This window comes from Pocillopora damicornis, chromosome 11 (assembly GCF_964200805.1).
Source record: "Pocillopora damicornis chromosome 11, jaPocDami1.2, whole genome shotgun sequence".
NCBI lineage: Eukaryota > Metazoa > Cnidaria > Anthozoa > Scleractinia > Pocilloporidae > Pocillopora > Pocillopora damicornis.
In genome coordinates this window covers 6,304,084-6,318,524 of record NC_142680.1, presented here as the reverse complement: position 1 = coordinate 6,318,524, position 14,441 = coordinate 6,304,084, and the positions used below count along the sequence as shown (strand labels likewise).

Genomic DNA, 14,441 nt, shown 5'->3' with positions numbered 1-14,441 from the left:
AATTTCTTAGACACTTTTTTAACTGAAAATTACTTATGTAATTAACTCATTAATAATAAAGAGAATTTGAAGATGAAACTTTTGTGGCTCAATGAGTGTATCAAGAGACATTAAAGACTTCACAAAACTCATCTTTTTTAGTTTATTGACTTGTTTAATAAAATACATGAAAATAACAAGTGGATTATGAGATATTATTAACAAAGTAGTTACAAATTAAAAAAAAAACGGCGCATGCGTATTTTTGAGCACCGTATTTTTTCTAAGTCTTTTGGCGGGAAAATTCGCCATAATTGAACAGATGTTACTTACAGAATAAAAAAAAAAAAACGGCGCATGCGTATTAGTTTTTTGGCGGAAAAAAAAATTTTTGAACAGCCCTTAATACAAGTTTTTTTTTCGAGCGACAAAATATTGTTCTTGAAAAAGTCCAACTAAATCGCGTAATAATATTTCCTTACATTTTTCTTCAGACTTGCCGTGTTCTTGAGAGAAATATACCAATTCTGTTTTGTTCCTCTGTTAAATCTTGTCTTTCTCTTCTCTTTGATTCACGCTTGAAGCATCAGAGATATTCACCATTCATTCTGCAAGAAATTGAAAATAAGTGATAAATAAATAAACAAATGTTACGGATCACAAACCTTGCTTTTTCTTAGCCGATTTCAGTCGAGTGTGGGGCGCTCGAAGAAACACGGAGGCTCAACTTAAATTGGCAACGTTACGCGACAAGAGATAAGCAAAAATCATGAATATGTTGAATAACTATACAAATGAACGTAACCTGGATTTAGCGATGAGTTTAATACCATCGTTGATGAACATCCTAACGAGATCGAGATAGCAATTTTACCTGTTTCCGAAATTAACATTTAAAACTGAATCTAAACTCTTCCTCTTCTTGTAGGCAATGATTGACGAACGTAATTTTGATTTTACAGGTTATCGTTTATTCATCAACCACAATAAGTAATTCTTCCAAATGCCTGCAAGCTATTCCTCTGAGATGATCGTGAAGGAATTCAAATAAAATGGTTGCGCACATTAAGCTTCTCTCAGTTACAAGAATATTACCCATTGTTTGCTGTCTAGTAATTTTTTTAGCGACAAAATACTCTCCTTGTTCATATTTTTGAAGAAGGAAAAACATTTCAAGGAAAAGTATGATTTTGCAAGCTTCTGTTCGCGACAAACAAAGTCATAAATACAAACCCTAACACGTGAAAGTACTTAAAATTGATTAATACTTAATATTTGGATGACAATAAACAAGTAAGTAAACATTTCCCCGAGCGAAGCGTTCAAAGGATGAAAAGCTGCAAAATATTTATGTGAAATTCAAAATTATCCTCTTCTAATATCTGTGATAAAATTAGTTCAACGATTTTAGCAGAAACGTTTTGGACCACAAGTTTCTCTTGAGCAGCACTTAATAAAAAATCACTCATTGAAGTAATCGTTCGACAAATTATTTCCTTGCAAACACAAGATGATCTTTGAATTAAATCAGTTTTGAACGTTTTTCGATTTTAGGACTAGATTTCTTTATTGTCATGTACCAACTATGTGGCCAACGATCGAGAGATGATACAAAATTTCAAAGAATCTGGATTCAGTTCACAGCATCTGTGCTTTGGCGAAAGAGTAGTGTCATCAGATCAAATAGATCGTCTTCGAAGATTTATTTTACACTGCTATACGTACATCCAGACAGTTTGTTAAGACTTCGACTTTTTCGTGAAGCTTTCACGAAATAAGTCTTGAAAGAGACAAGTTTGTAAGTGCAATATTGGAGAGCAGAAACCAAATTGCTACCCAAATCTTTTCACCGACATAGAATCATGAAACTGTTCAAGATGAAAGAGTTTCACTTTGGTTCCAAGGTTGATTGAGCTCCACTTTTGTTCTAAACATTATAAAAGTATAAAAAATTTTATAATAAGATCTATAAATAATTTGACAAATATAAGCAGACCTTCAACTTCGTTTTTGCTTCAAGAAACAAAACATTTTAATGAAATAGATCTTCGTTGGTTCCAAGCATTAAATGAGCTCCAATTTCCTTCTAAATATTAAACATACTATCACATTTAAACAAGACCCTTAAATAATTTGAGAAATAAAAGCAGACCTTCAAATTCGATTTGGCCTAAGAGATAGAACATTAATCAATTGTTGAAGCTTAGTGAATTTCGTTTCAGTCCACATAGGAATGACACCTTTTTTTAAACATTATGCTCATAACAAGGTTAATATCTAATCAAGTAAAACAGTTGCCATTTTGAAAACAACTATCAAGGCTACTTATCAAAGATCCAAAAAGAGCTGTAACAAAACTGGTTTATCAATTTTTGGAACATATTAAGCTTAGTTTTAACTTCAAGAACCACAAAGAATATGACAATCAGGCTTTAATGTCTTCATAATAATTCAGTAAAAGGTATAATTCTGAAACATGTAACGGTAGTCAATCCATAAAACCTATCCGAGATCTCAAATCAATTCCAGAGAAAGTTACAAAAATATTGATCAGAGTTTTCAAAATACTCTTCGAGTTTGGTTTCAGCCTCAACATCTTAGACTATTAAACAAGTTAGTGATAATATTATATCAGTGTTTGGAGCATATTACCCTTAGTTTCATGAAGTTTCAAGATATAAACGAGATGTGAAAATTTGGCTTCTTGAAAATTCTGGAAATGATTATCATATTATCAAACTCATTAGAAGTCAAAACTGAATTCTTAAAGTTCAAGAAATATCAATCAGTGTTTGTAACACACTCTAAGTTGTTTGGTTTTAGCCTCAGTACCCAAGAAATTCAACAGTTAGTCTCCAAGCGTTTTCTGAAATAATTTGAAAAACTATTTCAACCATAAGATTTATCAAATATACAAAAGAAAATGCAAAACTTTACAAACATTGATAAAATATTAAACTTACAAATATCTCAAATGAGTTCTCGCGACCGTGTTTAAGAAATATCAATCAATGCTTGACGCCCTCTCTCTGAGTTCCATTTTGGCTTCAAAAGCCAAGAAATTTAAGAATTGGGTTCCGAAGCCTTTACGAAATGGAATGAAAATTCATATTTTTCATGTAAAAGTTATAAAAACCGGTCTTTAACGTATCATAAATTTAGATATGAACTCTAGAAACAACCGGACTCCAATTTTTTAAAAACATCTTCTAACGATCAACTTGACACGAAAAAGTAACCACAACGAGGGCTTAATGTTATCTTATCGGAACTGAAAAAAATCAGTGACCCCTATTCCTTTTTTTTACTGTTGAATAAAGACCAGCCTACTGAAAAGACAACCTTCCGCAAAGTTTTGATAATCCTCATATCCTGGATTCCAACAATTTTAACTTTTTATAAGTTATGCTTTTGGCAATCGTTGGATGATGTCAGGCCGGATTACAACCTCTTTTTCGATTTCGGTGAGACTTCGAAAACGATACTTCACTGTTAAGTCTCTTGGCAAGGACAAAAGATGTTAACAGTTTGGTTGGTACACGTTATATTTGTAATGATACAAAATGGGATCACCGAGCTAATGTTGGCTATAAGCCGTAGATCTTAAAATTAAAGGAGTCCATGACAGGCTAAACCGTTGCTATGATGACTTAATAGGTTAAATGGATGATCATTACATGCACCACAACGACTGAATATTTTCAATATTGATATTTGACGGTCAATAGAAAAAAATTAGTTTTACTAATTAATCAAAGCAAAATTGGCTGTAAACTATAGAAGACCACCACAGTCAGGAGGGTACAAGAAAGCAAACAGAATAGAAATTAAATGCGGGTTTTTGTCCGTAATTTTTTATTCATTTTTGAATCTGGCGAGTTGCAGATTTTCGATAACTCCAGGTTACAGCGTTCAAAGCAGATCAGACTTACAACCACAGACAGTTACTACTGATTTGTTATAAATGACAAAAAAATAAAACCAACCTGATAAGAAATAATTTGATTCGTCGTTGATTCCTTGAATTTCTTGACTTTTAAATGATCCCATCACATGCTTGACGCCGTCCTTTAAAGTGAAGATAAGAAATATAATGTGAATACTTCCATAGGTAAATTTTTTTAAGTAAAACGTTTATATCCGTATCAAAAACTGAATAGAGCCATATACATGTAGATTGACAATTTTAATGTCCTCAATTGGGCCAAAAAAATCGTCTCAATCACCACGTAACTGTTCTATAACAAAACCCGAATCACGAAGCCCACTTTGACTATTGGCACTTGAGGAGGCTCCATAGGCTTTTTGCTCAATGTTGCTTTATGTTTCTTCAGAAAAATTTTACGTTTTTGCTTTTCTAGGTCACTAAAAGCCATTAAAAGGCCATGAGCAAGGTTTGAAATATCATTTACTGTAGTAAATATTAACAAAATTGTTTTCGTTATTAAGCTAAGGCTCCACGAAGGGAGGCGCTCGCCGCTGATAATTTGGCTTTGCCTTTGATTTTCTTCAATGAACTCCAGTGAAATCTCTCAAAGTTTTCACAATGTTGTGAAATTTGTCCTGCCGATCATTTAAAAGCCAAAAAAATCGGGGTTACAGAGGCAGTTTCCAATGATAACTTGGCTTTGCCCTTGATTTTCTTCAGTTTGCTTTATTGAAATCTCTCAAAGTTTGCACAATTTGTGAAATTTGTCCTGCCGATCATTTAAAAGCCAAAGAAATTAGGGGTTGCAGTGGCAGTTTCCTCGCTATTTGCAATTTTGTGTTTTCTTCCTCCATCTCAAATTTGGTCCTATGAATTTTTTTTTTCAACTGGGACTAATAAGGGCACTAAGTTTAACGGTCCAGCAAATTTTAGGAAATTCCACCAAGGAAAACGCGATAAATCTTGCTCCAAAGATTCCTATTTTCTTTGTCACAAAACATTACGTAATGGAATAGAACTTCGCCAAGATCTTTGTCTGAGCATGCGTAAACTTTAGAGTCTGTCGCTTCTTGGCAATCTTTCGCAGGGTGTTTTCTTTTCGGTTGACCTCTTTTTCAGGCGTAGAAGGCCTATGAATATTACGCATGCAGTTGCTGGAAACCCTAGATTCCATCACATGAAAACTGTATTGAGTTAAACTGTCTTAAACACACCTCTTCAGATAACAATCGTGCGATCGTATCGAGCCGCTATGTTTGTTTTGCATATTGACACTTTTTCGCACCCAGATTTCGAGCGGTCAGAAAATCCTATGGAGCCTATCAAATGACCATTTACCAATGACAAGCTAAGGCGTTGCTATGATAATTTTGTAAGATAAAAGAATGGTTGCAGCACTGCCAAAATGACCAGATATTTCTTTGATGTGAGAAGCGGATACTTTGTGACTTAATTGTTGTTATCTTTCACAGATTTACTGTTGATATCGATTTTGTTGCCTCAGATTCAGTTATCAAAATTGTAAAGGTTAAATTAAAAATATATTGCTCGAAAATTTTAGTCTAAATTTAAGACAACCAAGAGCCGTTTGTGGCCTCTGTAGTATATATGGGGACAGAGCCTCTGGTGCTTAAAAAAATGCTCTGGTTCAATTGGCTCTTAAGATCACTCTTCAGCCGTGCAGTGCGGGGTTGGAGACATGAAAAATATTCCGTTTAAAACAAGCTTAATTTTAAAACGCCATAGGCATGATTGGCTAATTATGGGATCAAATAAGATAGACAAGAGACAGACTAGCACGAACATGATCAATGTTGTAGCAATAAAATTAAAATTTCTCGTCCGCCCTAAACGTCATGCGATTCAATAACAACTGTCACGGCGGTTGCTCTTTGAGGATTTGTCTTATTTCTGCTGCATTTAACCTGCTCTTCCCTTAGATGTGAACTCTTAAACTTGATTTTCAAGGGCGGCAAAGAGAAACAAGACCGCAATATTTCTAACAAAAATATATATCATTTATGTAGGCTACTCACCTTGGGAAAGTTCAAAATGACAAAGTGACGGCCATCAATTTTTGACGTCGAATTTGTACAAGTGATTAACAGCCTCGAAGAAACAAAGACTGGCGACACAAAATATCCAAAATAATAGGGAACAGCAAGTTTCATTGCTCCAGAGTCGCTGGAGAAGACGTCAAAGTTTCTTGTAGTTCGTAAGCTCCCTCCACGTGCAAGACCTGAGCTAAACTATGAATATTAATTTTGAAAATGATTTGTAAGTCAAATGAGTTTTCCAACTTTGAAAGTCAGACAACAGAAAATTCAAAAAGCTTTTGACCATTTCCATTCAATTATTGCGAAACGGAATATGATGATGAGCTGATAGAAATACTTACTAGTCCTCACAACAACACGAAAAAACAAAATTTCAACTGAGAGCATTTTCAGTTACTATAATCAGCTATATCAAGAGGCCTGTTGTCCCAATCTGTTTTTCGTTTTTCTTGCCATTTCAAAGGTTGTACTATTCTTCAATCTTCACCCGTATCGAAGTTAAACGTTGAAGAAGAAGGGAAAACTGTGTTATGCAATATTCCGACCAGATAAAAAAAGGTATATACTTCCCATAAAAATTATCCGTCAGACCTCACCAATTGTTAAAATACACTCGTGGAAAGAAGTTGCCCCACCCTTCTTTCTCCGACTTTGTTCGCAAGAAACCTTCCTGTTTAAGTCGGACCATTCCTTGACGACATACAAAAACGAAAATCATGACACTTGAGTGCACTTGAACAATACCCTTGAAATTCTATGCGCCAAATCCAGTTATAGACTAAATTCACATCCTTGGAAAGTTTTTGCTGATTTTTTCACCATCTCTGGCTGAGTAAAAAGAGCAGTACCACCAGCATCGAGTGCTAAAGTTCTTGCATTTACGGCATAAAGGCCTTCTGCCCAAAGTGTTCAACAACATGTTCCAACATGCTGGTAACATTCGTGGCTACAGCACAAGATATGCAGTCAAATTACATGATCTTTTCAAGCCTAAAGTGTGAACTAATGGGGGAAAACAATAAATTTCTTCATGGAAATCGATATTTGAATTATTTTCCGCTCTCTTTCAAAGACTTAAGTGTAATTTCATTTCCGAAGCAAGTCAAACGTTAACTACTGTTAGAATAAGAAGAAAGTTTGACATCTAATCAGAGCCCTACTTACATTGTTTCCTGCATTTTTCAACCCAAATTTAAATCAGAATCTTTATATTTATTCTTTTTCCAACTCTTTTTTTAGGCGGTTGGGAACTCTAGGACTATATTTTGTCAAAAAATTTTCATTTTTCCTGGAAGGGACAGCGGGAATTAAATTGCTCTTCAGTCCCTCACTTCTCTCTCTCGCCTTCATCTCTTGTTTCCTACTCCCCCTCCCCTCCCCTTCCAAAACACTCAGTTGATTGATGATATTGAAGTTTTCCATTCATCTTCCGCATTTCACTTAGGTAAAATATCCGCATCTCGCCTTTGCCTCCTCCGTTTCCCGTCACTTCCCTAACTCTCGAAGCTTGGTACAGCCCCTCTCACTAAGCTGGCTGAGATGGCCTGGGTACCCCAAAATTTGTTACTTCCGCTATCGTTTTCCTACTCTGGTGATTGTCGTGATCCACGCTCACAAACTTAGGAAGTAGGTCTAATTTTTTCTAGAATGGAAGATCTGCCACCAATCTCTGTCATTGAAAATGATATTTTTTGTGTTGAAATGATGAAACGACTCAACATACAGCGAAAACAAGGTCACCTGTGCGATTTAACTTTGGTGACAAAAGATGACGAAGAACTGAAGGCTCATAGCAATGTTCTTTCCGCTGCAAGTCCGTTCTTTAACAAGCTTCTTCTCAGCGATATGAAGGAGAAGCGCGAAGGAATTGTTCGGTTTGAGGAGATTTCAGGATCTGTTATGGAAGATGTTTTGGAATTTGTCTACACTGGAACTGTGGGAGTAACTCAGGAGAATGCCAAGGAGTTAATCGCCGCAGGGAATTATCTGACCATAACTAGCTTGAAAACCGTTTCGGGGCGATTTCTAGAAGGAGAAATGTCTAATAAAAATTGCATCTCGACCTTTTATTTTGCTGAGAAATATCAATGTAACGAGCTTCTTACTAATAGCAGAGGGTTCATCCACGAAAACTTTGCTTGTGTGGCAGAAATGGATGAATTTTTGAACTTGGAAGCTAAAGAGGTGGAGCGGTGGATATCAAGTGACGAGATTGTTGTTACAGCAGAGCTGGATGTTTTTAAGATTGTCCAAAAGTGGGTTGAACACAGTAAGAGCGAGCGAAAAGCAGCATTTGAGGAATTGTTTCGTCACGTTAGACTGGTTTTCTTACCGCGTGACTATTTGTTGAGTATCGTGACGAATGAACTTGTGCGTGATAATGGAGTATGTCTGAGGCTGATCTCAGATGCCATACAGCTAACCGCATTTTCAAATGAACATGATCTACCCCTGTCCCCGAGAAAGGGTCTTGAAACACGTGCTATTGTTGCTTGTGGTGGTAAATATACATTTTGTTACATTCCCGAGGAAGATGAGTGGAAACGTTTACCTGATGGGTTGTCAGAGAGGAACCAGAAAAACCAGGTGATAAGATACCAGGATCAGTTATATGTATTTCCTCGCTATTGTCCAGCAGAGAGATACGACCCTGTTTACAACAGCTGGTCTACTTTGGATTTTTCATCAAATTCTGCTACAGTAGTTGTCATAAAAGGAGAAATATATGCTCTTGAGATTGACACATTATGTGAAGAATCAACGATCAAAAGATACAATGTTGATATGTGCTCCTGGCAAACAGTTCTTACATCAAATCAGGCATGTAGAATTGAATCTTGTGTTGTGGCTGCTGGTCATCACCTGTATTCATTTGGTGGCAAGCCTCAAGAGTCCTCTGAATATGTCACAAAAGTTGAGAGATTTGACACCGTGGTAAATGATTGGGAGGAAATTGCTGACATGCAGTGTGAAAGGGGTGGTGCTCTTGGAGTGGCCACTGAGGAAAAGATTTTTGTCGGAGGTGGGCATGGGTCAGACTTTGGGTGGATATCATGTGAGATGTACACTGTGTCAACAAATGAGTGGCAGACCATTGCAAACTTAAATACATCCCGCAAATATGGCACTATGATGTGTCTGAAGGGAAAAATATATGTAGTAGGTGGCTCAAACATTTTAGGGAAAAATGAATTGAAAGTTGAATGCTATGACCCCACTAAGGATAAATGGATTATAAAGACAACCATACCCATGGAGAAAATCTGCAGAGGCAATAAACATACATTTACTGGCTGTGTACTGAAGTTCTCCAAAGGAGTACTGGACAAACTTGCAATTGTTGAAAACTGAAAACTGATCAAAATGTACATGGTTGTCCTTGGTAAAAAGATCAATGAAAAGTACTGCCTGAAATAGAGCTCCCTCCAAATCCCAGATCAAATCTAAATATTAAAAAAGGGTGTTCAAAAACAAGTGCAAATCAAAAACATTTTCCGTTTACTCTGAAAAATTACTCCTAATGCATGTAAGAAAATAGCCATATATTTCAAGGAAGAAATCAAACATTTTTCCTACACACTGAACAGAGAAAAGTTAATTGAGAGGGCTTGAGCTTTGCCAGGCTATAGTTTCACAGTTATATTATACTCTATCAACTGAGCTACATAAAATTTGCTGGTGACTCAGTTCATTTATTAAGGCCATATGTGAAAAATGTCCTGTTTGTTGCTTGTATCAGGTAATATGGACAACGAAAGCTCTCTCCACAAACACTCCCATGAAAAAATGTGGTAGATGAAGCAAAAGCTAATATACAACCTTTCAGATATGAGTGAATGTATCTTTTGTATTGAAATATTACACCATAGTTTAACCAATCTCAGCATATTTGAGCCCTATTGTCATAACAATTTTGTCTACTTCAGAAATTTTGCTTGGGGTGGGGAGTAAGGGGGGTGAATTGACTGAGAATTCTTTAGGGAACTGGGCCATTTACTGGGTTCATGAGTGACAGGTATCCTGTATAATGATAGAATCACCAGAGTGTAAACTTTATTTTTATCTTCTTTGTGTTAGCATTTAAGAAGCTTTTAATTATAAAAGGTCTGTTAAACCCTTTAACTCCCATGAGTGACCAAGACAGAATTTCTCCTTACAATATCAATGAAATATCAACCAAGTAAGAGACAAGAATAAAGAAAAAGATCAATTTGGGGATAATTACTTGATCCACTTCTAAATTCTCTGAACTAACATTATAAGAATTGTATGGTTGACAGTAAGGAGAATTGCAAATTTGATCTGGGACTTAAAGGGTTAAGCAAAAACCACATCTGATGAGATTCTCATCTTGGATTAAATACACTGCCTTTTTTTCAATCAAGCAAAACCTAAAATTTGTATAAAGAAAACTCCTGACAATTAGGCTTGAGTGAAATCTGTGTCAGGACAACTCTCTAGTAATTAATAATTGCTAGATTAACAATAAAAATTTTTTAAACTACAAGTTACCAGTTTTAGTGTTCAAATTTCTCTTTCAACTTGAATTCTAGAAGTTTTCAGATGTTTGGAGATTAGTGATGCCAATGCAAAAGTTTCCAAGTGACTAACCACTTAAGAAAACAAACAAACAAAAAAATAATAAAATAAAATCAAATAAATAGTTTTAGGACACAAAAATATGCATAAATTTATCAAGGATGTTGTATCGCCAGAGAAGGAAACAGGCTGAGTATTGCTTTCTTGGCATTGCATACCATTTTACAGAGTCAAAGGGTTGAATCAAAAAAAATTACTCTTAATGCATGTAAGGTAAATGTATTTAATTTAACAAGGACATTAACCTTTTGTCCCAAGAACAGAGCAGAGAAAAGTCAATTGTGAGGGCTTGACTCCAAGTGGTATTTTTCTTAGTTTCATTGTACTCCAATGACTGAGCTACATGAAAGTTGTTGGTGACCCAGGTCACTTACTCAATTCCTACACAATAAAGAAATATGTTTTGTTTACTGCTTGGATAAGATAATATGTACAGTGAAAGCTCTCTCCATAAGCACTCCCCTAAAAAATGTGTTATATAAAACAGAAGCTTTTACAGGGTTTCAATTTTACAATTGCGTAGATATTTTATACTGAAATGCTCTAGGTCCAAATAAACAGCTTCCCCATGTTACAACCAATCCCTTAGCATGTATGGGCCTTTGGGAGTGGTCATTACTTATTACCTGGGGGGGGGGGGGGAGGGAAGTTGAAGGATTTTGGTTGTGTCATGAGAAAATCTCACTGAACTTCCATAAGGCTCTGTTAAATATTTTTGATCCCCCCTCAATGGCAGTCAATTTTCTAGAGTTCCCATGGGTATACACTACTGACGAAAATTCATCCCCCCTCTACTCTCTTTGAAAACCATGTGGTCCCCTAGATCGCTGAGCTACATACATATTGTTGGTGAACCAGGCCACCTAAATTCGTGTCACCAAAGAAATGTCCTGGGTAAGGCTTGGATCAAATAATAGGTTTAGAAGAAGCTCATCCCACAAACGCTCCCCTCAGACACATTGCTCTATACATACTCATGTTTATTACCAAATTAGTTTGCCTAATTCCCATACCTAAACCCTATATTAAATCCATTCACTCTTAAGAGCGACCAAGAAGTAATTTCTCTTTACATAATTCATAAGTTAAGAAAAGACTGAGACGAAATCCAGGCTCTCCTAAACTATTCGGGAAGGCCTGGAAAGGAGCTATTGGGCTTACTTCCGCATTCGAAGTTTCGCTTTGTTGTCAAATCTTCATAATTAAAGCCGTTCTTTCGAGTATGGAAGATCTGCTTCCTATCACTGAAACTGAGCAAGCTTCATTCTGTGTTGAACTTACGAAGCGGCTCAACATGCAGAGGAAACAAGGGCATTTATGCGACTTAACTTTGGTGACGAAAGAAGGTAAAGAGTTGATGGCTCACAGTAACGTGCTTTCCGCCGTAAGTCCGTTCTTTCACAAGCTTCTTCAGAGCGATATGAAGGAAAGCCATGAAAGAATTGTTCGGCTTGAGGAGACTTCAGGATCCGTTATGGAGGATGTTTTGAATTTTACCTACACAGGAACTGTAGAGGTGACAGAGGAAAATGCCGAGGAACTCATCGTTGTGGCAAATTATCTACTAATATCAAGCTTGAAAGTTATTTCCGGTCGATTTCTAGGGCAGATAATGAACCACTCAAACTGTATTTCAACCTTTTACCTAGCTGAGAAATATCATTGCGACGAACTTTTCACCGAAAGCAAGAATTTCATCCAAGAAAATTTCGCTTCTGTGGCTTTCATGGATGAATTTCTAAGTTTGGAATCGAATGAAGTCGAAAGGTGGCTTTCAAACGATGAGATCACGGTGAAAGTGGAAGCTGATGTGTTTGAAATCATTGAAAAGTGGATTAAACGCAACAGAAGTGGGCGGATTGCAGATTTGGAGAAATTGTTTCGTCTCGTTCGGCTGGATTTCTTATCGCGTGACTACTTGATTGATGTCGTGACAAACGAACTTATACAAGAAAACCTCATTTGTTTAAAGATGTGTTTGGAAGCATTGAAGAAGACCACTTTCTCAGATGAAGGAGACCAACAGCAATCGCCGAGAAAAGGGGTCGAAACAAGTGCCATTGTAGCCTGTGGAGGAAAATATACTTTTTGTTATCTTCCTGAGAAGGACCAGTGGAAACGTCTAGCCGACAGCTCGCCGAACAAATACGGGAATCTTAAGGTGATAAGATTCCGCGGGCAATTGTATGCATTTCCGAGTAGCTATGGCAATGCAGAGAGTTTTAATCCAGTTTTAAACGGCTGGTCCAAGTTAGACTTGTCTTCAAATCGCGCTTCGGTGGTTGCCATTAGAGGAGAAATCTACGCAGTCGAGGTTAAGACTTCTCCGGAACAAACCATAGTGAAAAGATACAATGTGGAATCGTGTATTTGGGAGACGCGTCTCTCGTCTCTCGAAGGCTGTAGAACGGAAGCTTGTATCGTTGCAGCCGGCAGCCATCTCTATGTGCTCGGCGGAAGTCCTCCCTCATCGTCGCAAAACGTCGCGAAAGCTGAGAGATTTGACACGGTGGAAAACAAATGGGAGGAAATCGTTGACATGCGAGAGGAAAGAGGCAATGCTTTTGGAGTGGCCATACATGAGAAAATCTTTGTCGCTGGTGGATCGCATAGAGAGAAAAAGTCAGTGTTGCAAACTTGTGAGGTATATGATATCTCAACGAATGAATGGTATCTTACCGGAAGCTTGATTATTTCTCGTAAGGGCGGAAGTATGGTTTGTCTAAACAAAAAATTGTTCGTTTTGGGTGGAGAGAATGACCGTAACGAGGCCGAACGGATGGTTGAATTTTTTGATCCTGAGGAGGGCAAATGGATCCAGAAGACAACCATACCAGTCGAAAGGATTGCTAGAGACAATATAGACACATTTACTGGCTGCGTACTGAAGCTTTCCAAGGGAGTGCTAGACAAACTTCAAGTTATCGGGCCGTATTAGTCTCTCTCTTGTGACGCGTAGTATTCTAAAGAGCTCAAGTGTGACTTAAACGGGAAAAGACAAGCAGAGGTTTTAGTTCCCTGTTAGGTTTCTTTCAGGACCACAGCGGGCGAAAAACATTTGCCATTTGGTATTTGCCCCAGCCTATAACTCTCTTTCAAAACATAGCACGACAGCAACAACAACAACAACAACAACAACAACAACATTGCATAATTAAAGCAATTTTTAATGAAATGTTGAAAGAAATCCGGCATTGCCTCGGATTTACTTATTATTTGTTCTGTAATTGGCCCAGAAAACTCACAAATTCTCTCAACCAATCAGAAGCAACACTAAAAACAATTGTAACTTGGTTATTTGCTTCAAGCCTGGCTTCAAGCAGTCTGCTCATTTGTAATTTGAATCCTCATTGGCTTATGATGATGTAAACCTCTGTTCGGATTGCTTGCTGGGATCACTTAGTTTTGGTTTTCCAACAAAAATCTGCTCTGAAAACTGCTCTAAGCTGTAAGGCTTTATTAGTTTTTTAAAATTTATTTTGAATATTGATTGCTTACTTGGATAACATGCTACCAGCTGTGTATGACACAAGGGCATTGGGGCTTGTCAAAAACAGAAAAACTGCCCAAAATGGTAATCAAAATAAGATGCCAGAATAACAATTGTTCCAAACTAGAAAACCATCTTTAACCCTTTGCACTTTATTATTAGTAATCATATTCTTCATACTGTTCTCTTTACATTTCCTTTGGTAATGACTGGGAGAATTTGTTTTGCAATCAAGAGGTTCTTAAATCGGTGATTGTTTCCTTTATTCCAATGACCTTTATATTTGATTCAAGGAATGTAGGGGTGTCGCAAAAATAAATACAACACAACAACTTGTATGCATCTAGATTCCTCGTCTTCTTAAGCTTGTAAACAATGATTCACGTAT

At 36.8% G+C, this 14,441-nt stretch overlaps 2 protein-coding genes across 2 annotated transcripts; both read left to right on the top strand.

The window, feature by feature from the left end:
- Window positions 1-7,525: 7,525 nt before the first annotated feature.
- Window positions 7,526-9,844, top strand: LOC149037191 (kelch-like protein 2). The gene has a single exon (XM_089186777.1). It carries the CDS (start codon window positions 7,612-7,614, stop codon window positions 9,313-9,315), a length of 1,704 nt encoding a protein of 567 aa, XP_089042903.1. The 5' UTR covers window positions 7,526-7,611; the 3' UTR covers window positions 9,316-9,844.
- Window positions 9,845-11,623: 1,779 nt separating this feature from the next.
- LOC113680618 (kelch-like protein 11) lies at window positions 11,624-14,389 on the top strand. The gene has a single exon (XM_027197653.2). It carries the CDS (start codon window positions 11,786-11,788, stop codon window positions 13,499-13,501), a length of 1,716 nt encoding a protein of 571 aa, XP_027053454.2. The 5' UTR covers window positions 11,624-11,785; the 3' UTR covers window positions 13,502-14,389.
- The last annotated feature ends 52 nt before the right edge of the window (window positions 14,390-14,441 follow it).

What these genes read in the sequence shown, in the direction of transcription:
- LOC113680618 (XM_027197653.2), top strand. Translation starts at nt 11,786, where the DNA reads ATGGAAGATCTGCTTCCTATCACTGAAACTGAGCAAGCTTCATTCTGT.
- LOC149037191 (XM_089186777.1), top strand. Translation starts at nt 7,612, where the DNA reads ATGGAAGATCTGCCACCAATCTCTGTCATTGAAAATGATATTTTTTGT.